This window comes from Aquarana catesbeiana, linkage group LG01 (genome assembly GCF_042186555.1).
Source record: "Aquarana catesbeiana isolate 2022-GZ linkage group LG01, ASM4218655v1, whole genome shotgun sequence".
NCBI lineage: Eukaryota > Metazoa > Chordata > Amphibia > Anura > Ranidae > Aquarana > Aquarana catesbeiana.
Window position 1 is genome coordinate 134,928,568 of NC_133324.1, and position 26,056 is coordinate 134,954,623.

The window sequence follows — 26,056 nt, forward strand, 5'->3', positions numbered from 1 at the left end:
CTCCAATGCCAAGGACACAGATCTGTAAGGAGGGCCTCTGCTTCTGGGGACATCTGATGTAAGGACGGACTCTGTTGGGGGGCACCTGATGTAAGGACGGACTCTGCTGGGGGCAAATGATGTAAGGACGGACTCTGCTGGGGGCACCTGATGTAAGGACAGACTCTGCTGGGGGCACCTGATGCAAGGACGGACTCTGCTGGGGGCACCTGATGGAAGGGGATGTGGCAGGTGACACGCTCAGGGGTCCCACTGATTCTGGATTATGGTGAGTTGAATGATTTCATTCTATATTACAATGTAATAATAGAAATAATGCGTTTCAATCATCCTGACACCACAACAACCATGGTGCTGGGATGATTAAAGCGCTAAATCCAGGTGTTTGGAGTATCTTTATCTGCTGATTGTTAAACTATGGAATACACATTTCTATTGTGGTGTAGGATCTGGGCCTGCTGTCCCTCCATCCGTCTTTCCTTCCTTTTCTCTCTTCTTCCCTCCTTCTCTCTCTCTCCCTCTTTTCCCCTTTCTTTCTCCATCTCTCAGACTCTAACCACCCCAATTTGAACCACGCCCATATAAGCCTCGCCCACTATTTCACATAAACCACGCCCATTTTTGTTGCGCCGCGCCACATTTTTCTGTCTTTTTTGCTATGTTACACCTACAAACGCATGCGCAGCCCCCTAATTATAATAAGGCTCCGCCTATAGCCAAAAAAGGGTCCGTATAAATGTTTTTACAATGTTGCAACGATGCGATTCCAAACGCCTAGGTGTGAATTATGGAGCCTCAGTGGTTTGTACAGTGGATGAGTCTGGGGATACTGTATCCTATAACAACCAGCCTGACTTCTCACACGTGCTGGCAGCTAAATAAAAATTCAGACAGTGACTCTTCAGGTTTAGAAGTCTCATAACGGGCACCCTGCCAGTCTCCTACATGGCCGCCAGCGTTCCTTTCACTAGAGGGAGCGCCGACGTGCCCACGTGTGGGCGGCGCCCCTTGAGGCACACCTTACTATAATTCAACTTGACAGAGGGCGGGCCAGAGGAGATGGGCGTAGTTCTGTCCAAAGATGACAGCCTGGCTTCCACGCCTTCAGTCAGGGCTGTGACGTCGATGAAGGAAGATGGCGGCTGTTTGAGTTGGACAGTTGGTCGCTGCGATCCGCCGTCTGTTTATTTACATCCGGGTCTCTCATCACGAGTGGGGTGGGCTCCGAGCAGTGGCCAGCAGCAGAAGCAGCAGCAGCCCGGACTCTCGGGGAAGGCAGCGCGTCACTTCGTGTCAGGAGGCGGCCGGCGGAGTCTCGGGCTCCCGCTCATGTCGGATAACCAGAGCTGGAACTCCTCGGGCTCAGAGGAAGACCTGGAGACCGAGTCCGGGCCGCCCGTGGAGCTCTGCGGAGTCCTCTCCAAGGTGAGAGCGGGGGGTCATGTGACCACTGAGGGGCGGGGGGAGGAGTGACCGGCGACTTTTCTTCAGGTCGGCAACTGGTGACATCCCGGCTGTGTCATCGGGGGCTTCCTCTACTCACTTCTATGGAGAGTACGGCTGGCCATACAATCTCTGAATCCATTCCTATCACACCATTCCACTACAGAGCTGAGGGTGGGGATCGGACTATCTGATTGTATGGTGGACTTGGGTCTGGGTTCATGTATGTGCAGGTCAGGAATGTACGTGGTCCCAACCTGTGCAGAAATGCCTTGCTCTGTAGCAGTTGCACCATTTATCCTTAATGGCACCCCCTATACATCGGCACCCATGTGTGGTTTTTGTATTATCGCAGCATCAGGTGGGTCCATGCACCATTTAAAAAAAAAAAAAAAAAAAAAAAAAGGGGCGGAGATTTCTTTCCTGCGTTTCTCACGGTTACAGCAGCCCATTTAAACAAATCGCCAGCTGTAACCATGACGTGTGTGTATAGCCGGGCCCTCTGATCCCTACTATTAAAGTGTATTGTATTTGTACTGTATACCCTCATGTTGTAAAGCGCTGTGTAAACTGTTGGCGCTATATAAATCAAGAAATTATTAATAATATTTATACACAAGACCGCTTTACTAGCTTCACCTGTTTGGGTGTTTAGCAGTTTGTTACCAAGCAATCACATGGCAGCACCCCAATGCATTTAGGCATCTAGATGTGGTGAGGATGACTTGCTAAAGTTTAAATCGAGCATCAGAATGGAGAAGAAAGGGGATTTAGGTGACTTTGAACGTGGCATGGTTATTGGAGCCAGACAGGCTGGTCTGAGTATTTCAAAAACTGCTGATCTACTGGGATTTTCATGCACAACCATCTCTAGTGTGATCCGAAGAAGAGAAAATATCCAGTGAGCGGCAGGTGTGTGGAGGAAAATGCCTGGTGGATGTCAGAGGAGAATGGACAGACTGGTTCCAGGTGATAGAAAGGCAACAAGACCTCAAATAACCACTTGTAACAACCAAGATATGCAGAATACCATCTCTGAATGCACAACACATTGGACCTGGGTTCACACTGCTGCCATCTCAGAGATCGCATGTGATTCGTATCTGCACTGCAGGTGCCGATCACATGCGATCTCTGAGCAATGCGAGTTCAGCCATACAGTTGTATGACTGAATTTGCATTGGAGTCGCACAGATAATAGTGCAGGGACTTGTTTTTCCCCGCACTAGAATCAGATTGCATGGGTGTTCTCGATGGATTGTTTTCAGTGGGAAGGGGCGCTTTAGGAGCGGTGTATACACGGGTCCTACAGCGCTGCAAAGGACTTTTTTTGACCGTCCTGCAAGCGCACCGCTCCAGTGTGAAAGCCTTCGGCTATTTTTAGCTCTGTAGCGCCTGTAAAGCATCTCAGTGTGAAAGTAGCCTGAGGCTACAACTTGAACAGGCTCACCAATAGAAGATTGGAAAACGTTGCTCAGCCCAAGTCTCGAATTTAGCTGTGACATTAAGATGGTGGGGTCAGAATTTGGCATAAACATGAAAGCATGGATCCATCCTGCCTTGTATCAATGGTTCAGGCTGGTGGTGTAATGATATTTTTGGGCCCTTTATTACAAATTGAGCATGGTTTAAACTCCACGGCCTACCTGAGTATTGTTACTGACCATGTCCATCCCTTTATGACTACAGTGTACAATCTGATTGTATAGTGTTTGGTGGACTTGGGTCTGGGTTCATGTATGTGCAGGTCAGGAATGTACGTGGTCCCAACCTGTGCAGAAATGCCTTGCTCTTTAGCAGTCGCACCATTTATCCTTAATGGCACCCCCTATACATCGGACTACCAGCAGGATAATGCGCCATGTTACAGAGATCAAATCATCTCACCACTGGTTTCTTGAACATGACAATGAGGTGGTAGAACTGGAGATTCACATCATGGATGTCCAGCCAACAAATCTGCAGCAACTGTGTGATGCTTTAATGTCAATATGGACCAAAATCCCTGAGGAATGTTTCCAACACCTTTTAGAATCTATTCCACGAAAAATTAAGGCAGTTCTGAAGGCGAAAGGGGCTCCAACCTGATACTAGCAAGGTGTACCTAATAGTGGCCTGTGAGTGTATGTATGGACCTATCCTAAGGGCGAGTTAACCCCACAACCTAGTCCTGCAAAGGCGCGTTCCTTGTGTGTTTCTCTCACTCCAGGTGTATGCACTGCCCTTGTGATCTGCGTGTTGGTACCAGTGTGTAGTTATTGACAGCCCAAATGCAGATCACAAACGCAGTTTGTTTGGGGGCACCAAATCGCTTGGTTCTACAGTACTGTGCAGCTTTCAAAAGGAGCTCAGGTGCTGCGTTTTCCACAGTCCGGTGTGTTTTGTAGCCTATTCAAAGAAATGGATTCCCAGAATGCACCGCGCAGGAACGCGTGTGATCCTGGCGCCAATCAGCCATACGATGTACAGTCTCAACCAACTTTAGATTTACCAGAACAATGTATGAGGACCTACCTAAACTATCCAGGCAGGACTTTACACTGCATAGTTGTTGGTAGATGTGAAGGAGAGTGTACATTCAGATTGTAACGTGTGTGAGCGCAGAGTTCCACCCACTTTTACAACTTGGTCTTAAAGGAACGACCACCCCTTGTTTTTGGATAACAAATTTCTTTCTTTTTTTTCTTACCTTTTTAATGAAGTACATAATGTACTTCTGTCCTAGCTCACCGTGGCCCTAGGGCGTCATTTCCTCCTGCTCCCCCATTGCCTTCTGGGACCTGTGTGTCCCAGAAGACGAGGGGGTCATTCAGAAAGCGACTTGCGCATGTGCAGTAGGAAACCTGAAGGCTCCACTGCCGGTTTCCCTTAGTTAGAATGGCGGCGCCTGCACTCGATCCGATGGACAGAACGGCCTCGGGGGGGCCGACATCGCGGCTCCCTGGACAGATAAGTGTCCTTATTAAAAGTCAGCTACAGTGTTTGTAGCTGCTGACTTTTGAAAACAGCGTCTGGAACAGCGCTTTAAAAGGTTAGTTAAACTTTAATAAACAATTTTGCCTATGCAGATAAGGGATGTCTGTAGATAAACGGACTGCAGCTTTGATCAACAGTGACTAATGCCCTTACTATAGGTGTAGACCATGGGTGTCAAACTCCAATTTATTGCAGGCCACATCAGCAGTATGGTTTTCCTCTAAGTGCTGGTTGTATCTAGAAGACTATATAAATCCACCTACTCTTATGCAGGAGTGCATTACGTACAGGGTTCAGGGGTGTGCTGCGTACCGGGTTCAGAGTTTGGGGGCACAGCTTCTGTGTTTAAAAGTGGGAGCTGGAGGTGGTGAAATGGCGTTCTGCCACAATCCGGCTGCAAAACTGGGTGGAAGGGCCACATGACCAGGCCTGGTGAGCCACATTCAGATTGTGGGCCTTGTGTTTGACCCATGTAATGTAGACCATTTACGTACCTCATGAAACTTGACTGAAAAACTCCTAGGATGTTGCTAAGAGAAGCCCAGCTATTTCTGTTTACCTTGACTATCTCAGGAGTGAGCGCTCTGATTCAAACCCTCTCATGCTCTTTCTCTTCCCTGATGCATTAGCTCTGATATCAGTGTTTGAGAGCTTACGTCTGTGAAGGTGAACAGAAACAGCTAGGCCTCTCAGCAATGTCCTGGAAGTATTTTAGGCAGGATTCATGAGGTATGTAAAGGGTGCTAATAAAATAGAACTGTCAACAATGCCAATGTTTCTACTATGCCTGTGATGTCAATTTTTTTTTTTTTTTTTTTTCCAATAAAGATATTGGAGTGCAGCAAATTCCAGAATTTTTGTTCCTTTACCTGAGCCCGATCTCTAATCAGAGATATGCACGAGAGCCAAGGTCATCTTGGCTCTCTCATTCCTCATTGGCTTAGATATAGCATCAGTAGCCATTTGCTTCCGTTGTCAGTGATGAGAGAGTGGGGCCTGGGCTGAGCCACATTTTGTCTTATGACTACACAGAGCAGGACTCGGGAGCGAGCACACATGAGTGCCCCCGTAGCAAGCGGCTTGCTATGGGGGCACTCGGAGAAGGAGCCAGGAGTGCTTGCGGGGGACCCCAGAAGAGGATTGGGGCTAATCTGTGCAAAACCATTGCACAGAGCATGTAAGTATGACCTGTTTTAGTAAAAAAAAAAAAAAAAAAAAATCCAACCTTTTTTAATATCCCTTCCCCAGATTTATTTTTTCTTCTGCGCACATTTTGCCTGTGTGCAGTACAAGACAATGTATCCTGTGTGATCAGGACCTCAAATGTTCTGTATAGTAGTAGACTCCTGGAACTTGGATACCTTGAGTTACATTTTTTATCTCTGCTTTTTGAGCTCGTTCACACATGTGGTAAGACCCCTTCCACACTGTGCCGCCATTGGCGTCAGTGGTAAAGCAGTGCTACTTTTAGCGCCGCTTTACCGGCCGCTAGTGGCTCGAAAAGAGGTTAAATGCGCCCGCTAACCGCCGCCGGTATCGCAGCGCTGAACCAATGATTTCAATGAGGAGCAGCGGTGGAGGAGCGGTGAGTTCACTGCTCCAAAGAAGCTGCTGGCAGGACTTTTTCTGATGCCCTGCCAGCGCACCGCTGAGGGCTTTTACATTGGAGTGAATAGAGCAGCTGTTTTAGGGCGGTTTGCAGGCGCTATTTTTAATGCTATAGCGCCTTCAAAACGCTCCAGTGTGAAAGGGGTCTTTAAGCTGGCTGTAGACTGAACAAAATTTGTCTGGTTCAGCAGGCTCCGGACATATTTTGATGTGTGGACACTCTCGCTTGACTAGTCGATCTAACTATTGCCTTCTTTCAATTCTTTCAAATTGTGTTTATTAGAACATAAGAGAACATGACTATTTAAACCTTGCTTAATCTTTGTATGTGGAGCAATGCCTCTCCAGGCAACGTGGTTTGTTGCTTTTAATGTCAGATAAATACTTCTTTCTCTTGTTCCCTGTAGTTCTTTCCTAGCCTAACATCCATCCTTCTAAGTAGTTCGGGGATGATCGGAGACGTGCTGTCCTGCCCATCCTCCCTTCTTACAGTTGGAAGTCATCAGATGTCCCAGTAGTAGCCTTTGGAATTTCTCAAGTCCATTTGGGTGTGTCTGTAATGTTGGAGACTCTGCAGAACGTTTCTTGAAAATGTCTAGATCCAGATACAAAGTGCATTTCAGGATTTGTAAAATGAATGTTCTTTCTGAAGCATTTAGTTTATTTGTAGAACTTTTTGTTTTAAAGAATTTGCTCTTTTAAATGGGGTATTTGGGGCTTATTACATGTGGTTCAGCCCTGTACAGTGTGAAGTTACCAAGTCCTCATTTAGTCTTAGTGAATTGACATGTCCTGGATGCACGCATCCCCTGCGTACTTGTGGGACTTGGCTGTGCGGATGAATCTGTACAGCTGATTTGTATCCATTCACGAATGCGGGCCTTCTAAATGCAGTTTAGTGCTAGGACAGAATGTAAACAAAGGGCCCTTCAAATTGTGTGGCGATACATGCACTTGTAGTCATTTAGGTGTGTGTTTCTTTACTCACTGTTTTGGGGTAGTGTGTGCTGGGGGACGCATGCCGATGCACCAGTGTTGGAGCACCGCATTGGGGGGTGTGGTGTGTGGGTTTTTTTTTTTTTTTTTTTTTTCCCTCTGCCACAGAACTTGATTGAAATGTCATGAGCAAAGTTTAAAAAAAAAAGTTTTATTCATTGCTGCAGTGTTCAGATATAGTTGATCTTGTTGCCGCTGTTCTTAAAAAAGCACTAGTGGCTGTACCTTTTTTATTTATTTTCTTGTGCCTGCTGCACACCACAGCAACACATTTAGCCTTGTCTATGTATTGGGGCTGATTTGTAAAATGATGCCAGCATAGCTACAATGCCTCTGGTGTGAACAAGCCCTAAATGCATCATTTAACCCGGCTAATGGAAAAAAATGCGACAAGACCAACCGTTAATTTGCCTTCATCTACCATTTACTCTCAGTGATAGTAATTGATCGGAAGCTGTTGGCTGTAGCTTAAGAAATTATCCTATGATTGTTTCAACTAGAGAAAAAAAAATATCCCTTTCTTAGTAAAGCAGGCAGTAAAAATGCAAAGTCTGTCTAAAATCTCGGGGTCCCCTCCCTCATCACAAATGAGCTTTTAAGCTGGCCATACGTTATACAATTTTTTTTTTTTAATTTATATTTATCTTCAACTATGTAGTGCAATGGCCTGCCTGATTGCATACAAATTGAACTGTTTAGTATTGATCTCGTATAACATGGCTTTGGTAGATTCTAAAGGAAAGCTGTGTGGCCAGCCTTACTTTTAAAAAATTATATATTTGCCCTACCCCTAGCTTCTGCCTGTAGCACCTAGGTGAGGGTGGCCTCGTTCTCATTCCAGCAGATGGCCTGGAATGCTCAATATCGCCAATCCCAGGAGTAGTCACTCCCCTGCTATGCTGCGGATTCTTAGTATTTCAGATACATGGCTTCCTTTGGAATGTGGCTAGCCATTGTCCCCTGTAGTACAGAAGCCAGGGGTAAAGTAATTTTTATAAGTGCAAACTTTTTTTTTTTTTTTTTTTTAATGCTAAAAGCTGCTATTTGTGATCGGGAATGGTCCCTTATATTGTAATGTGAACTTTCCATTTTTCTGCAATGTCTGCTTTAATTCCCTGTACTGGGAGATATATTGGGCAGCCATTGCTGGTTGCTCTGTCCAGAAATGCATATTTTTATTTTATTTTATATTTTTATGCTGATCCAATGACTTTTGATGCTTTCCGAGCTTCTGACCTTGTACAAGAAAGCAAATCTAGATTTATGATTTACTGGCTGCTTGCAACAGGTTAGATCCTCAAAATATTGGATCAGCAGGACAGACAGCAAGCAAGGTATACTGAAGTCAGCATTCTGGTTTCATTGCCAGTGCCATTTCTAGGTGCAGGGACTGTTCAACACTGTAGATGTGTTTTCACTGCAAGTCCCCTAAAGTGCTCTTACAATGGCATCACTTCTCTTCTGGATTCTGAGGACCCCATCACCAGCCAAAAGGAAGCATACATATTGAGGTAGTGCTATGGACACCCAAAGAGGGACTTGTCTCATGCAGAGAGAAATTGAGGCTGGAGCACCATGTGACAGCAGCTTTAGGTGAGTAAAAAAAGGCTTTTGGACTTTTTAAAATTTTTTGTCATGATAGCAGTTGGTTAGAGTGGGATGGGAGAGGTTGTGTGTGAACATCTAGAACTTTGTATAGGGAGAAAGTGTTCCAAGTCTGCAGGGCAGATGGCAAGATTTACCTGAAACATTTAGTAGCTATTTTATATTCCGCAGTATTAAACTCAAAATCCAACATTTTTATTATATTGCAGCTTACCAGTTGTTAGATGGCTGCATTTTCTCTCTTTAGGCTTTCTATCCTTTATTCGCCTTTTATTCAATTAAAACTTTTTTTTTTTTTTTTTTTATTGTAGCAAAAGTAATACATTTAATGCTATATTGGTACATAGGGGAGCTGGAAATTGGGTAAAAAAAAGTGGGCTTTTAAAAACCCTTTTACACTTTATTGAAGAAGAAGGGGGGGGGGGGGGAATGGGGTCACATTAATTTTACCTGTTACGTGGCGCCAGCTTAGACCAGGCCTTCCCCGCCATGCAAAGCTGTCAATTAAGGATCTGATCAACCCACCAATGCCTTTTGGGTAGATCAGATCTGATGACTGACCGTTCAAATCGACCTGGGGGGGGGCTTGGCAACATCCTAGGACAGTGATGGCGAACCTTGGCACCCCAGATGTTTTGGAACTACATTTCCCATGATGCTCAACTACACCGCAGAGTGTATGAGCATCATGGGAAATGTAGTTCCAAAGCATCTGGGGTGCCAAGGTTCCCCATCACTGTCCTAGGACATGCTTCAACATAGCCCCACCCCCAGCTTGGCCATAGGTAAAGACATTTAAGGGTTTCTCTGGCTATAACAGAGGTGATGTCAAAGCAGAGCATGCACAGTAGTTGTGGCAGCAGCTGAGCTATACAAGCTCAGACTGCAGCGGGGTCACAGGGGGTCACTGAAGACAGGACCCAACCAGGTATATTTCTCTCTATACAACAAATCTTTTAGTGGCTTTGTGAGTATGTAGACGCTGTTACATGGCTTGTAATGAGAGTTTTTCATAGTCTTGGTTTAAAGTGGGAGTCCAGCGACCAATCCCCTTTTTTTTTTTTTTTTTTTTTTTTTTTTTTTTTTTGGTCATTGAGACACTTTGCTAATCCCAAAATAAATAATACTCAGTTTGGGTGTAATATTTCCGCCTCTGTCTGTTTTCGTACTGAAGAATAACTTTAAAAAATGTGATGCTGGCTGTTTCCATCTTGCTTGTGGGCATGTGAAGCCCACAAGCATTGATTTCCTGCATGCGGTGAATGCTGTTCATTCACAGCTTGTTCACAAGCATGATCATAGTTTCCGCACTGAATCTTGGGAAGCCTGACACTAAGCTCCCAGGAGACAGTGCGGCTCCGGGGAAAGGCAATAAACACGCCTACTCCTGTGGGAGGAGAGACAGGAAGTGCCACAATAAAGTACAATATAAAGGTAATTACATTGATAAAAAAATTTTTCGTGCGGCATTTGAACATCTATGCAATTAACTGAAGGGGGTAAGATTCAGTTAAAAATTTGAGTGGAACCCCGCTTTAATGTCACTTTAATCACCTGTATAGAAAGATGACAGCGGTGGGGTGGCTTTCTTCTGTGATTATGTCCCACTCTCAGCGCGCCTGTAGGGGTGATTGGTGGCACGCTGTGTCCCTGAGACACAACGCCTCCCCAGGCTCCGTAAAGAGCCAATGACGAGGCCCTTTACCCATGTGATCAGCTGTGTCCCATCATGGCTGATCATATGTAAACAAGGAAAGCCAGTTATTGGCTTTCCTCTTACACTGACAGTGTGTGAGGAGAGCCCATCAGCGGCATTTTCTCAAAGGGTAGACCTGCACTGATCATCAGTGCAGCCCCAACCGTGCCGCATATTGATGTCAGTCAATGCTGCATATTAGTGCTTCCTCATCAGCGCAGCCTCTTCAGCGCACATCAGTGAAAGAAAAAACTTACTGATTTACAAAATTTTCTAACAAACTAAAACTTATTTAATTTTGTGGTGTGTTTTTTGTTTTTTGTTCTTGTGTTTTTTTTTTTTTTTTTTGTGTTGTGTGTGTTTTTTTGTTTTTGTTTTTTTCCATCAAAAAGCTCAATTTTTGTGAAACAAAATATTTAAAAATTTGGATTCAGTGTTGCATGACAGCACAATTGTCAAAGTGCAACAGTGCTGAGAGCTGATTGGCTTGGGCAGCAAGGCTGTGAAAGTTCCCTGTATTGAAGTTAATAGCCAATCCACAAATGTGAGTTTTGAGATTCGGCTTGTGCAGCTAGGTAGTGCCCCAATAATTCTAATCTTTTGATGACCATTACATAGTAGACTGTAAGGAAACGGTTTACCACATTAAGTTTTCTTTCATCTACTACTTGATTTCAGCGTATATCCAGTCATTGTGGTTAAGTGGCTGAAAGCAGTGATGTGTGGTTGTGGGTTGGGTAATGTTTGCCCTAGAGTAGTAGAACTTATTTTACAATTGAGGATCACCAGGAAGCTGTCATTTCCTTCCTGGACGTTGTTCCAATGTGTTTTAACTGACACTTGACCAATAAAGCTATAAATTAGATCTACAGTAGGTGGTCTTCATCTTTTTTTTTTTTTTTCTTTTTCAGACTGTACTTTCCGTTGTGTGGTTTTTGGCTGATTTTATTTTTTTTTTTTTTGTGATCTCCTGTGAAGTCTTTTTATTTTTTGTTTTTAATACTACAATAATACTACAATATTCTGGTTGCTGTTGTGGTAATTTTACATAAAGCAGAAATACAGCACAATTTGCTCACAAAATAGTGCTGATGCATTTTGTTTTCTATAGTCCCACCCATTCATATGCCATAGACCATAAATAGTAATTGCACTTTTAGTGAACTTGTCCCCTCACAACACATTTGTAGCTAATGCTATATACAGTTTATACAGAGCTGACAGCCCCTGCATGTATTAATCAAGGAAAAAGCTGGTCTGGACCAGCTTGGTCCACATGAAAAATTTAGGGTTGGCTCACATCATGAAGCACCGCGTGTCAGCCATCAGAATTTATGAAATGTCTGTGTGACATTTCAATAAAGTTTGCTTAAAAAAATAAAAACCTGCTGTGATCGTCGGGCTGTAGACCAGCAGAGTATGACATTCTTGCCTAGATGAGCATGGAAGCAGGGGGTGGGTGGACTGAGAATCGAGTTAAAAAAAAGTATATAGAAGTGTAAGCAAACACAAAAAGTTGTGTGGTGCTTTATTTTATATTTAAAAGAAAAAAAAAAAAGTGTGTGTATAAAATTTACATATTTACCTGCTCTGTGCAATGGTTTTGCAGCCCCGTTCATCCTCTTCTCTGGTACCCCCTCAGCATTCTTGACGACTCTTGGTGTGTTTCTATAAGAAGCTGCTTCCTATTGCAGCACACCTGCTGGCTCGAGCGCTGCCTGTGTCCATAGACACAGGTTATTTACCTTAATGCACAGAATACGTTAGTGCCGGTTCACACAGGGGCGACTTGGCTGCCTGACAAGTAGCGCTCCATGCATTGCAATGGAACTGTTCTAATAGAAGTGACTCAAGTCGCTCCGACTTAGAAAAAGGTTCCTGTACTACATTGGGGTGACTTCCGAGCGGCTTGCATTGACTTCTTTACAGAAGTCGCTCTGTACAGGGCAGCTTTAAAGTCAGATGACTTTGATGCCACCCCTGTGTAAACTGGCACTTAAGGTATAAAAAATAAAACCTGCCTTTTAGAACCACTTTAAATTCATAAAACAGTGGATGATTACAGTGATGTAACGTGGAATTTAGTGTTTGAAGGTTTACTTTTAAATTGGCCAGATGTCTAACTCTCCAGCATCTACTGAATTCTCCAGCCCTTTAAATCTTTAGTTGCCAAGCTCATTGTGATTTATATGAATGCATGGCAGTATAATGTATATATTGTCTTGTGCTGCACTCACAATATTTCTTTAAATTTCTTTTTTTTTTTTTTATCTAGTGGACCAACTATATCCATGGCTGGCAGGATCGATGGGTTGTCCTGAAAAACAACACCTTAAGCTATTATAAGTCAGAAGATGAGACTGAATATGGCTGCAGGGGATCCATCTGTCTCAGCAAAGCTGTTATCACGGTAAGCTTTACTTATCCTAATCTTCCAGCGTGTAATTGCTCCTCTAGGTAGGCATTTACTAGGGTTTTGTTTGTAATTCAACTTGCCACTCTAAGGCAAGGCCTTACATTATGCAATTTTCCTTCCTTCAACCCCTTAAAAATTGCTCAATTCTCCCTTCAGCACAGTCGGAGCCTTTTCTGTCAAGTGGTTGGTGTGGTTTTTTTTGTTTTTTTTGTTTTTTTTTGTTTGTTTTTCTTCCCCCAACACAATGAGATAATAGCTTTTAGATATTAAATACTGTATATAGGGCAACATTCCTAATATTGGCTACTCATTGCACTCTAAGACCCACATGAAGACCCCTGCAACACGCCTAGTACGAGATTCTAGAATCCAGGATCTTCTATGCTCACCCGCCACGGGTCCCCCACAAATGATGTATGTCAGATACGCTGTAGTATACATGTAAGGTCAAGTAGCTTCCTTTTTTTTTTTTACTATTTGCTTCAACACCTTTCTGGTCTTCACACCGAGAATGTTTTCTGGAATTGACACAATGCAGTCTTTTCTCTGCTTGTGTTTTTAGGTTTGAAAACTAGTAAAACTTTATTCTTAAAGTGTGCAAAATAGGTTACGTGTCACAAAGAAGGGGTGTTTTTTTTTTTTTTTTTTTTTCCTCCCCCCTCTTCTCTGGAGGAATATTACCTGACACATTCTTACTTGGTACGCCAGTGAATTATCAACAGTGCAATGAGCTTTGCAAGCAAGAGCAGTCAACCAGCTCGCAAATCATTGTATGTGGAACAAACAAACTTTACACTTATTCTGTAAAAATTAAAGTGGAGTTCCACCCCCCAAAAAATGAATGTGCTTTTTAAAAAAAAAAAAAAAAAAAAAAAAAAAAATTTGGACAAAAATTTATTTATTTTTTTTACTCGCCTCTAAATGCCTGTTGCTAGGGGGTCCCTCGTAGTCTGCCTCCTTCAGCGCCTGGGCTCCTGACGTCACTTCCCTTGGTGCAGGAAGGGCTCAGCTCTGCCCCCTCCCTCTGTCAATCATCTGGGACACGTGACAAGTCCCAGATTGCGTGGTCAGTCACGGCTCGCACATGCGCAGTTAAAATGCCAGGCGCCGCCGAGCTGAGGGGGTGACGAGCGGGGCTTCGATTCCCCCGTATCGCTGGACCCTGGAACAGGTAAGTGTCCGATTTATTAAAAGTCAGCAGCTGCAGTATTTGTAGCTGCTGACCCTTAAAGCAGAGTGGGGGTGTTTGGTTTTTTTTTTTTTTTTTTTTTTTTTTTTTTTTTTTTTTTGCTTTATCTTAATGCGTTCTATGCATTAAGATAAAAAACCTTCAGTGTGCAGCAGCCCACCTTCCTGAGCCCCATCTCAATCTAGCAATGATGCACGAGTGACAGCTGTCCGGGACTCTCCCTCCTGATTGGCTGAGACACACACCGGGCGCCATTGCCTCCTGCTGTCAGTTAGTGAGCCAAGGAGGAGGAGTGGTGGTGGTGGGGGGGGGGGGGGGCGCGCGCGCGCACAGCGGCTATTTCTGAATGGACACAGAGCAGCGGCTCAGATACCCCATAGCACACTGCTTGCTGTGGGGGCACTCAGCAGGAGGGAGGGGCTAGGAGCGCCAGCTACAGACCCAAGAAGAGGAAGCTCTGGGCTGCTTTGTGCAAAACCACTGCACAGAGCAGGTAAGGCCTCATGTACACTGCTGCTGGTAAACGGACATTCAGAGGCAGTTGGATGCTTTTTTTTTTTCAGCTGCCCCTGAACTCATCCAATGTTAGCTTTTTGTATACATGTACACAGGTTTGTTTAATGTCGTTTTTAGGCAGGTGCATTTAGAGGCTTTTCTTTGAAAGCAAAAAAATGGGTTCAGACGCACCTAAAGTACCAGCGTTTAGATGCGTTTTTCATTTAGAACCGTTTTTAAAGGTGCCCTATTTTATTTTGAGGGTCTAATGTTCTCTTAACCACTTCAATACAGGGTACTTACACCCCCTTCCTGCCCAGACCAATTTTCAGCTTTCACGCTCTCACACTTTGAATGATAATTACTCAGTCATGCAACACTGTACCCTTATGAAATTTGCGTCCTATTTTTCACACAAATGGCTTTCTTTTGGTGGTATTTAATCACTAGTGCAGTGGTCATCAACCCTGTCCTCGGAGCCCACAAACAGGCAAGATAACTGAAATACATCACAGGTGATACCATTTGCTGCTCAGTGATTGCAGTACTCTAGTCTGCATCTCCCCAAGTTAATAGTTAAAACCTGGGCTGTTAGTGGGCCCTGAGGATAGGGTTGATGACCACTGCACTAGTGGGTTTTTATTTTTTGTGCTATAAATAAAAAGACCGTAAATTTTGTGAAAAAAAAAAAATGCCTTTTTCTTTGTTCCTGTCATAAAATTTAGCAAATTTAGTAATTTTTCTTCATAAATTTTGGCCAAAAATGTATACTGCTACATAGCTTTGGTAAAAATAACCCAAATTTAGTGTATTTTATTTGGTCTTTGTGAAAGTTAGGCTCGGTTCTCACTAGGGGCGGCACGATTTGCAGGTCGCCTCACTGAGCACACGACATCCACGGCGACTTGCAAAACGACTTCTGTATAGAAGTCTATGCAAGTCGCCCCCACAGGAACCTTTTTCTAAGTCGGAGCGACTTGCGTCGCTCCTATTAGAACGGTTCCATTGTACAGAACGGGAGGTGACTTGTCAGGCGGCTAGGTCAAGTCGCCCCTGCGTGAACCGGCTCTTAGGCTGGCCATACACTATTCAATTTTCCTGTTCAACTTTCCTTTAGATTTACCAAAACCATATAATAGGAGGTCAAACCTAAACACTTTCAATTTGGATGCAATCAGGCAGGCCCTTGTACTACATAGTTGAAGGTAAATCTAAAGAAAATTGAACAGGAAAATTGTATGGTGTATGGCCAGCTTAAGTCTACAAACTTATGGTGCCAATCACTGAAAATTGATCACATCTGATCAGGCCTTCAGTACAACAGGTGTATCTCATTTCTTGAGACACTAAGTGCCGGTTCACACAGGGGCAACACGACTTGCAGGTCGACTCACCGAGGCGACCTGCACACGACTTCAGCGGCAACTTGCAAAACAACTTCTGTATAGAAGTCAATGCAACTCGCCTGAAGTCGCCCCAAAAATACTACAGGAACCTATTTCTAAGTCAGAGTGACTTACATCGCCCCTATTAGAACGGTTCCGTAGTACAGTTGCCCCTGTGTGAACCGGGGCTAACAAGTTAGGAAAGTACAAATACCCCCCAAATAACCATTCAAAGGTATTAAGCAAGTAGCATGGTGAGTTTTAAGTTGTATTTTTTTTTCCCCCCAAAATTCTTTGCAAAATGAAGGTGTGTGTGTGTGTGTGTGTGTGTGTGTGTGTGGTTTTTTTTTTTTTTTTTTTTTTTTTTTTTACAAAATTGTCTTTATTATCACGTTATTTCTCACACATGTGTGAGAATTTTACACAGCCTGGCCACATATAGAGGCCCAACATTGAAGTAATACCGTCAGGTGTTCTAGGAGCATAAATATAAAGTCCATAAATCAACAAACACAATCTGTGTCGTCTTCAGTGAGATACAGACAAAACATGCAGGTGACTTCGAGGGATACCGGAACCTCCACCAATGATAGAAATGGCAGCTCACCTCACAAAGTGGACTCTTTGTTTATAGAGGGTCTGGCACACTTTCCCACTCAGGGTATAAGATAATCAAAGATGCAGCAAGCCAATCCTGGAATTTCCCCTCTTTGGTCGGTTCAAAATACGAAAGTAAACACTTTCCGCTCCAAAGCTGCATTGATCATGCAAATATAAGACAATACATAGTGCTCTCCACAGGTATATATTATTTAATGGTAATAAAACTTCCAAATATAGCACTTCAACCAAGTGCCTGTTAAAACCGCGTGTGTGTATAACAATATCTGCGATGGCCACAGGTGACGTCACAAGACTTCCGTACGTCCGTTCTAGGAGCATAAATTACACATCTCATTTCATTCCTACCTATCACACTTTTAAAGGTCCTTGAGCACCAGGACAGTGGAATTGCTCACAAAATGACCCCATTTTGGAAAGCAAACACCCCAACGTATATTCTATGAGGCATGGGCTGGTGAAAGGTCCTCTTTATTGGGGGGGACAATCAGTGTGATTGGTGTACACTGTAGGCGGTAACGAGGTGTTACCACAATCTCCTCACACACGATTGATGTGTGAGGAGGAGAACCCGGTAACATCTCATTACTGCTCTGTGTTTACATTTAGTGATCGGCTGTAAAAGGATCACATCCAATCATGTGGTAAACAGCCACTGGCTGTCGGTGACGAGCAGTATTCCCAGGAACACGCTGCCGCCGACATGCGCCGTGCAAAGTGGGGCGGTACCATCTGATCGGCCGTAACTTTATCACGGCTGATCTCATGGTAAACAGCCATGCCCAATGGCTGTTCACCCCCCCTTGGTGGCGAGCGGTGTCTCCGTGACACGCCGCCACCGAAGATACAAGGCTGCGCGTACACGATCGCGGGCATGCCCTGTTTAAATGGACGGATGTCATATGACGCCCGCCCAGAACAAGAGCCGTGCCGCCTGGCCGTCATATGGCGGGTGGCAAGCGGTTAATTAAACGCTCCTAGATGCTAACTCGGCTAAACTGACGTTTTTGAACGCCGGTTTCAAGCTGTCAAGAAAAACGTTCAGAAGAGGTTGCCTGAGCGTCCCGTGTACATTAGGCATCAATCTAATATAACATTTTTAAGCAAAAAAAAAACCAAAGCAAGACCACTGAGTCAACAGCTACCCCCCCCCTCCCCCCTTAACTATAATTTTATACTTTAAATACATGGCCTTTTTAAAAAAAAATAAATAATAATAATAATAAAATCAATAAATAATTTCAGAATATTTACTCACTAGGTAGGGCTTAAGCTGACTTTTTTTTTAGGTATGAATTTTATCCCATAGTTGCATTTATCCAGCTTGAACTGATGTAGATATGCATACCTCATACTGGAGCGATGACATGTGGAAGCTGCAAATCGCTGAAGTAGTTTCTGCTACAGTGATAGCAGCAAACTTTGAGTTCAGCGCTGAACTGCCCTTCTGCATAGTAACCACAGGGGTTACTTGCTTGGTACTGCTCTCTGCCTTCACAAGAATGCCTTTGTATTTTTTCAGTGAATACAAGCCATTCTGTGAATGGATGAGCTGGAGATCAAGACATCACTGCCCACTCCTATTCACTTCATGGCCCTGGAAGACTACTACAGTGATTTGCAGCTTCCACAGGGCATTGCTGATACTATGGTTCATGCTGGATCAGTGTAAATATGCAATTAAATTCATACCTAATCTTCAGCTTTACAGGGTGATCTGCCCTCTCAAACCACAGATTGGGCTATCAGCACCAGTGCTGATTATCCTCTGATCTGCAAAGATCTGATTGACAGCAAATCTTAGAAACTTGTGGATCTAGGAGATGATGCTGGTCCTGTGCATAGCTGGAGGAGCATTGGTGCCAGGACCTGACCCTGTGAATGGGGTAGATTATTGAATCTTGAACATATACACAAAGTGATATGATTAAATTCAATGTTTTTTGATTGATAAAAGAATCCTTTTAGGTATCAATTTCATAAAGTCAAGCTTGGATAAGTGTGTGTTTTATAAAAAAATAAGAATTTAAATCGGGCAAAACTTTTTTTTCTTTTGTATTGAACATTATTTAAATGATGATGTCCAAGATCAATCCTCTACTATTACCATTTAAAGGTGGTGTGTGTTTGTTTTTTTTTTGTTTTTTTATACTTTATTTTATTTATGTATACCACAATCTCAATGTTGGTGTGTTTTTGTTTTGGTTTGGTTTTGTTGTGTTGTGTTTTTTTCCCTGTTATTTAGAACTGTCTGTTTTCAAAGCATGACACTGGTTTGGGTTTTTTTTTTTTTTTTTTTTTTTTTTTTTTTTTTTTTTTATACACACACAGTGGGAAAGTCTGTTTCCATCAATGTACCAAACTGGTGTTGCATATGTTCCAGAAGGATGTTCTTCCTCTCTGTCACTATTGTGCACACAAGCGGCTGTTTTTATGTAGGAGGGTTCTGCTTTGAACCGCTGTCAATCAAGACAGTAGGTCTGGGCAGGGTGGGGGCCTGATTGTTAATCTGATCACCTGTAATACAGGCACACCGCGTGTCCGAATAGTGTCCTGTATCAAAAGAGAAAGCAGGGATACACAAAAGCACCATCAGTGGGTCTGCTTCGATGCTTGCCAAATGAAAACGAAAAAGCTTGCAGGTTCACCAGATATTTGAGTAGTTGCAGCATACAAAAGGAAGAGGCTGGCTTTACCGTACATTATAGTAAATCGGAAGCAATTATGAAGGTGTATGTAACCTACTTGTAGCCCTTGAGGTCATTGAAAAAAAAAATCATTACTCCAGATCAGTTTTTGACGAGTGACTTTTTTTAATCGGTGTGGTAGAAAAACTTCCAGAACATAAGATGAGCAATGGTAGTGTACATAAATCTTTTGAGCACTGGTTTTGCTTTAAAAGAGAAGTGTGTGGGGTTTGTTTTGTTTACTCCGAATCATACTTGCCTAGGGGGATGCAGCATCATTCCGATGCTGCATCTGTCCCCCGGGCCTCTGCACTGAGAACCGAGCGACCGCGCACCGCCGATGGCTCTGTTCTCACCGCTCCGAGCAGAGAGCTGCTGACTGTCAATCGGCAGCTCTCTACTCGAAAATGAATTGCATCCTGTGATCCATAGGAGAAGCCCAGGCAAAAAAGCTCAGGCTGGACTTCTCCTTTTTAATAACTGTTAGATGGGTTATGACATCACACAGCCATAATTAAATACTATTTTTTTTTTTTTTTTGGCCTGTTCCAGATTTTTGGAGTTATAACTTATTAAAGTGGTGGTATAATAGATATGACTGGCCCCAGGTGAAACTCAAAGATGAACAAATCCTCATACATAAGTTGTACCAGTTTATCTGCAGTATTCTCTACATCTGTTTAAAAGTCCAAAATTAAGATGTGTGTTTGTGTGTGGGTTTTTTTTTTTTTTTTTGTCTGTCTCAGCTGTCGGAGAGCTGAAATTGCACTCTGCGGAGCGCAGGTTTTTTTTTGTCGAAGTATAGATCTATATTTGTCCCAAGCATGTTTGAAGCTAGCTTCAAACATGCTTGGGACAAACCTAGAAAGGGAAAAGAAAGCCGATTTAGGGAAGGAACAAACTCCCCTTCAGAGAACACAGGGAAAGAGCGGAGGCTGTAAATCACAGGCTGTGTGCTGGAGGTCCCTCCGCATCACTATTTTAAATTTTTTTTTCTCTTGGTGTCTGAAAAACTTGTCAGGTTCATGCTGATAGCAGGGGAATGAAGCAGCAGGCAAACATTACACGTATTGCTCTTTATTGAAACAAGGACACACTACAGAGGAATATGATTTGTTCATTTCATGTCTGAGGTTTACAACCACTTTCATTTTATCTTGTTTGATGCACACATGTCAGTAGTTGAGTCTACAATAAGAAAAGCGAAATTACACTGAGGCTTTATTTTGATGCAAAGGCCTGTTATGTGCAAGTTCCCATAGCAGCCAATCAGATTATGGTTTATAGCCCTCCTACTTATAAAGTAAAACTTATGGTTGGATTCAGCAGATGATTGGATCATCCATCTAGAGTTCAGGAGCTCTTCAGTTCAGTATAAAAACCAACAGGAGGTTTTAAATTACACCTGTCATGAGACACATGGATATTGCCATTTCTTTTTTTTTTTTTTTTTTTTTTTTTTTTTTAAACCTAGTTACCTGGCTTTGCCTGGTGTCTGGGCTTTTGAGCAAGTATGGGACAAATGGGAGTCGCATAGCAATGAAGAACTCCTTAGATCTAGACTTGTTCCAGGACAGACTGCAAAGCATTTTGAAATTGTAGGCAGAATCGCCTGCCTGCAATTCAAAATGCCCAGATTTGAATGCAGCCTTAGAGTTCAAAGTATCCCCTGATGGAAGGGAAACTGCCAGTCCTTTTCAACCTACTTCAATTTGGTCAGGACAAGATTACTTTAAAGTAAAACTCTCTGCCTTGCCACAGGGTAAAGCAACCAGTTTCCTGTAATGCATAAGCCTATGTTCTTGGCTTCCATTGGCTCTCACTGCTATGATCAGCTGGCAGTAGTGAAAGCAAAGCTTCTCTCTGGCTAGATGTAGGGTTATGGCCTTCCCTGTGACCGTGTTGTTTGGCTCAGTGCATATGAGTCACATGTTTTTGTAACGGAAGGTCCTACACTCAGCTTGAGTGCTTCTGTTATATACCGCTTCCTCCAGTCTGAAGATGGATATCAGCTATTATAGTCACATATTGGAACCAAGAACTAGGCAGGACTTGTTTGGCTGCAAAGCTGGAACACATTTATTGAACAAACTAACACAGAATATATACACCACAGGTCGACATCCCCCCTCCTGATCATATTACCCTAACAATACAAACTGCACACAGAATAATTACAACAGGCATATACTATAAACATTACGTTAATTGGCCACCTAGATAACTCAATGCCCACCCAGACAGAAACAATAGGTGAATGGCAATTCCCACCGAGACAATGCTTTCATTAATCAGGATTTCCCTACAGGTCAGACTTGCGGTCACTGAACTTTATTCAGTGCAATACATATTATCCTAATTATAAACACAACACCTTCAGACAATAGCAGGAGACCTACTTGCAGTAAACACGTTATGACAGGGGGCCCAGACAGGTGACTTGCTGATGGCATCGGCTATGAGTCTGAAGCTGACAGACCATCATGGCCTTTTTATGATGGCCTTTTTCACTACATAACAGAACATCTTCCTAAATGCTTGTAGCTCCCTCAAATGCCAGGGCCCATAGTCCAGTAGGCAAGAGGCTAGCATTCAGCCCCCTCCAAAAGACTAGCCTGGGACATAGCCTATCCGTTTCGGCATACCCAGTCGCACCGGGTATTTACTTCTGTTCCCAGCGCTGAACAAAGCAATGGAGGCGCTAACAAAAGGCAAGCGCATACGGCGTGGAGGGTTGTTAATGCAAATCTGTTGCGTTGCCCTGAGCAGAGTGCAGGTTTTCTCTGGTACCAGGGGACATGACATTTAGACAAAAAAATTCTTAAAGATTAGGTGCTAGCATTAATATCCTAGTTTAGTTGGCTGTGTCCTGTTCAGGTCTGTTATCTATTACTGCTATGAGCATTGCTGTGAATCAGTGAGTTAGTACAAAGGGCGATGAAGGTTATCAGAATGAACGAGTCCACAATTACCAATTACGTTTAATTTCTCATTTGCTTGGAGAAGTCAGAACAATAAAACAATAAAAAAATTTTTTTTTTTGTTTGTTTTTTTTTTTTCCCTATTCATACTTGCCTATGTGGATGCTGCATCTGATCCCTGCCGTCTCTGCACTGAGAACCAAGCCACCGAACATCGCTGATGGCTCAGTTTTCGCAGATCCCCAAGAGGAGAGCTGTCAGTGTCTCCTCTATGCTTCTCCATGCTCATTGGAGGGGTGGGGAGCGACCATCTCAGCGACACGGGATCAACCAAGGCAGCTGGCGGATCCAGACTTGGGAAGTCGGGATGATGTGCTGCCTCAACTGATGGTAGTGATGTCAGCGGACTTCAGACCACTCTCCGCTGAAAACTGGTCACAGGAGTGAAACGAATTGCACTCCTGTGACCCAGAGGAGAAGCCCAGCCTAAAAAAACTCAGGCTGGACTTTTTAAGGCTCCTACACACTAAGAAAATCGGGTGAACGTTTTCGTCCAAAGAATTTTTGTATAGTGTGTACACCACTTTCGAGAGCCGATTTCTGCATTTTTCGTAAGAAAATTCTAGAAGGGGCAAACTCCAAAATTATTCTCATACAGGAACAGAATCAGCGATTTTTTTTTTTTTTTTTTTTTTTTTTTTTTTTTTTTTTTTTTTTTTTTGCACCAGAAAAATCAGAAAAGAGACAGCGCATAATCAGAAACAATAACAAAAAAAGCCTTTGTCGTACGAGAATATTCGTAAGAATGTTTGTACAAATTTTCCTTCATTGGTTCCGATTTTGCTGTGAAACATCGAACGAACGTTCCCCTTTTTTTTTTTTTTTTTTTTTTTTTCCCCTCTTGGTGTGTGTACCCCACTTTACGCTAAGCCTTAATGTGTACATTTTTTTGCTTGGATGGTATTTGTGGAAGTTCATAAAGCAGTTGTCATTAACGGTGTACTTTGTTGCTTTTAGCAAACAACTCTCCAATGGAAATTCTGTAACGCAAATAATCTCAGTAACGACTTCTAAATGATGTTAATAAGTCGGTGCTGGTTTGTAGCAGCTGTTGCCGGTCTTTGTCTGAGGTCTTTGTTCTGCTCTTATTCTCCACTAGTTTACTGACATATCACTTAATAATGATCACCTCCCACCCATACGCCCAAATCATCAAGTGCTAGTTTCCTCTTACCTCCCTGTGCCAAATTTCCAAGGAGAATTATGGGTTTTGGGATATTTCTTGGCGTGTTATTCAGTAGGTGTACCTCTATGCGTGTTCAAACAAGAGGCTTACCCATTCACTTATACAGGGATGTCTCTGCATGGCACCATGTCCTGAACCTAGAGTAGAGTTCTTTTTTTTTTTTTTTTTTTTTATGCTGGCTGTTTTTGTTCTATAAATCTGAGTTTAGAAACAGACGTTTTTTTTTTTTTTTAAATATAAACTGCTGTCGTTTTACACACATTTAAAGCGAGAAGACGGTTTATAAGCCCTGGGGGCAGTTTAACAATTGGGAGGTTGGTTTTGGGGTATATATGCACCATAATAACAGTTATAAGACCAGTTTTTTTTTTTTTTTTTTTTTTTGTGGTGTTGCACCTGCCCTTAAATGTGCTATATGTCAGTTTCTTTGAATGTTGGTCATGCTTTCAACAAGCAGGTTGAGCATAAAAAAAAAGACCAGATTTCCCCCATCCAAATACTTGATGTGGATGGGGGATTCACTCCCAGTGTGCTATTGTATTTTGACAGCAGGGAGCCCTCCTCGCCATCAAAATAAAATACACTGCTCAATAATGCTGGCGGTTATAGTTGGGGGGGGGGGGGTAACCGAAGTCTGTACAGCCAGCTAGCCCATACATGGATTTAAATATGGCTGCACTAGATAAAGATGACCAACTCCCAAAATTGACTGTTCCTCCTACTGAACCACCCCCAACATTATTAAATACGTTTTAAATTTAAAAGGCCCCTGATCCCTCCCATCCCCACCTCAATTCTCGCCTGGGTAAAAATGTGTCCCATGCATGCAGCATCCTGGGACATTCCTGATGCATATTCCAGGAGGCTGCAAGTGGAAGGACATGGTGGATGAAGGGTGAGCCTGGCAGCGAGTCATTGGAGGGAGAACAGCTGCAAAAAAAACAGAAGAGACAGCCACCTCTTGCAGCCTGTGGAATCACAGAAGGACAAAGCTGAATGCAATGGGCAAGTTATAAAACCCTTTATAAAGGCGTAACAGCAGTTCTAGATGTACATCTAGCTAGTGGGGTGTAAAGTATTGATTTGGCTCTTCCCACTGTCCTGAAATGAGAAATAATCTTATTTTTTGGGATATGTGATGGAATGATTTGCAAATGTTTTGGGAAGGCTTTTCTGTGTTACAAACTATAAATTTAAGCTATAGAACAAATCCTCAGGATCCCTTTGAGATATGCTTGCTGCTCCCTGCTGGCCCCTTGGTGCTGCAGACTTGAGCTGTGCAATGTACAAATTGGTTGCTTGATCATGCACGTCCAGGGGGATGTGTTCTTTTATTAAATTCTATGGAACAAAATGAGTCATGGAAAAAGCAAATGGGTGTGAAAGACCAGATCAGGAGGGGGGTATGTTTGATGGATGATTGTGGTCGTTCAGACAAATTGAAGGTGTGCTAAAGATGGCTGCTGCAGCTTTAAGGGTTTATATTGTGGAGATGCAAGATTGCAGAGACATTAGTACCATACTTTGTCAGCATAGGAGAGGACTTGCTCACAAGTGTGTGTGTGTGTGTGTAGGGGAATGGACTGGAGTTCAGTATCCAGAACAGAATAATTTGGTAGAAGGCCATTAGTCAGATATCCTTGCTTGGTCCAAAGCTTAATGTGATAATGACCATGCTACAATAGCAATTTAGTGACAAAATACTGTAAACGTGAAAGTGGCCAGGTGTGCTCCTACTGCAGTACAGATGGTCCAATGGAGACAAGCCTCCTCCTCTGCCCATGATGAAAGGTCTACATGTACCATGATCGGGGGAGAGTCTGATCTCGCACATGATTCTCTCCCTTATTCACAGATCCTGTTATAAGCAGTGTAATTAATGAAAGCACTTTTTCTCATGGAAGGGGACGGGCTTGTCCCTGTCGGACCATCTGTACTGCTGTTCTGCCATAAGCACAGCTGGCCGTATTCACATTTATTTTGTCACCAGATTGCCATTTCAGTAATTGAAGGGTGACCCTATGAGGGAAATGAACTGAAACTGGTGAGCACAGAATCTGGTGCAGCTGTGAATAGTAACCAATCGGCTTCCAGGTTTTATTGTCAAAGATTACGTGAACAAGCTGAAGTTAGAGGCTGATTAGTTACTAAACACAACTTAACAATATTGCGTGTGCAGTGCACCAGTTTTAGTAAATGCCGCCCTATTTTTCTGGAAGGAACCGCAGCCTGCACATCACTTTAAAGCGGGAGTCCGCTCATTGAGACACTTTGCTAACCCCAAAATATTACTCACAGTTTGGGTGTAATATTTCCGCCTCTGTCTGTTTTCGTACTGAAGAATAACTTTAAAAAATGTGATGCTGGCTGTTTCCATCTTGCTTGTAGGCATGTGAGCTCACAAGCATTGATTTCCTGGATGCGGTGAATGCTGTTCATTCACAGCTTGTTCACACGCATGATCATAGTTTCAACACTGAATCTTGGGAAGCCTGACACTAAGCTCCCAGGAGACAGTGCGGCGCCGGGGAAAGGCAATAAACACGCCTACTCCCATGGGAGGAGAGACCGGAAGTGCCACATAAGATCTTCTGCTTCTGTGGCACAGCATGCAAGCTCTTAAAGTTTGACTTAGAGGGCTTTAGGTTCGATTCCCATGAGTGAGTGAAAACGGTTCCTCAAAATAGCTTTTCTCCCTCCCCTACCCCACCTTCTCCACCCCCCCAACACACCCGTTGCACATTTGAATGTTATTTAGACTGTATGAGCTGA

At 43.2% G+C, this 26,056-nt stretch overlaps 1 protein-coding gene across 1 annotated transcript in view; it reads left to right on the plus strand.

The window, feature by feature from the left end:
- Positions 1–1,087: 1,087 nt before the first annotated feature.
- CERT1 (ceramide transporter 1) overlaps positions 1,088–26,056 on the plus strand; it is a 153,798-nt gene continuing 128,829 nt past the window's right edge. The window contains exons 1-2 of the mRNA XM_073624057.1: positions 1,088–1,425; positions 12,600–12,734. Coding sequence (XP_073480158.1) covers positions 1,126–1,425; positions 12,600–12,734 — 435 coding nt within the window. The 5' untranslated portion in view covers positions 1,088–1,125. The remainder of the gene's footprint in view (positions 1,426–12,599; positions 12,735–26,056) is intronic.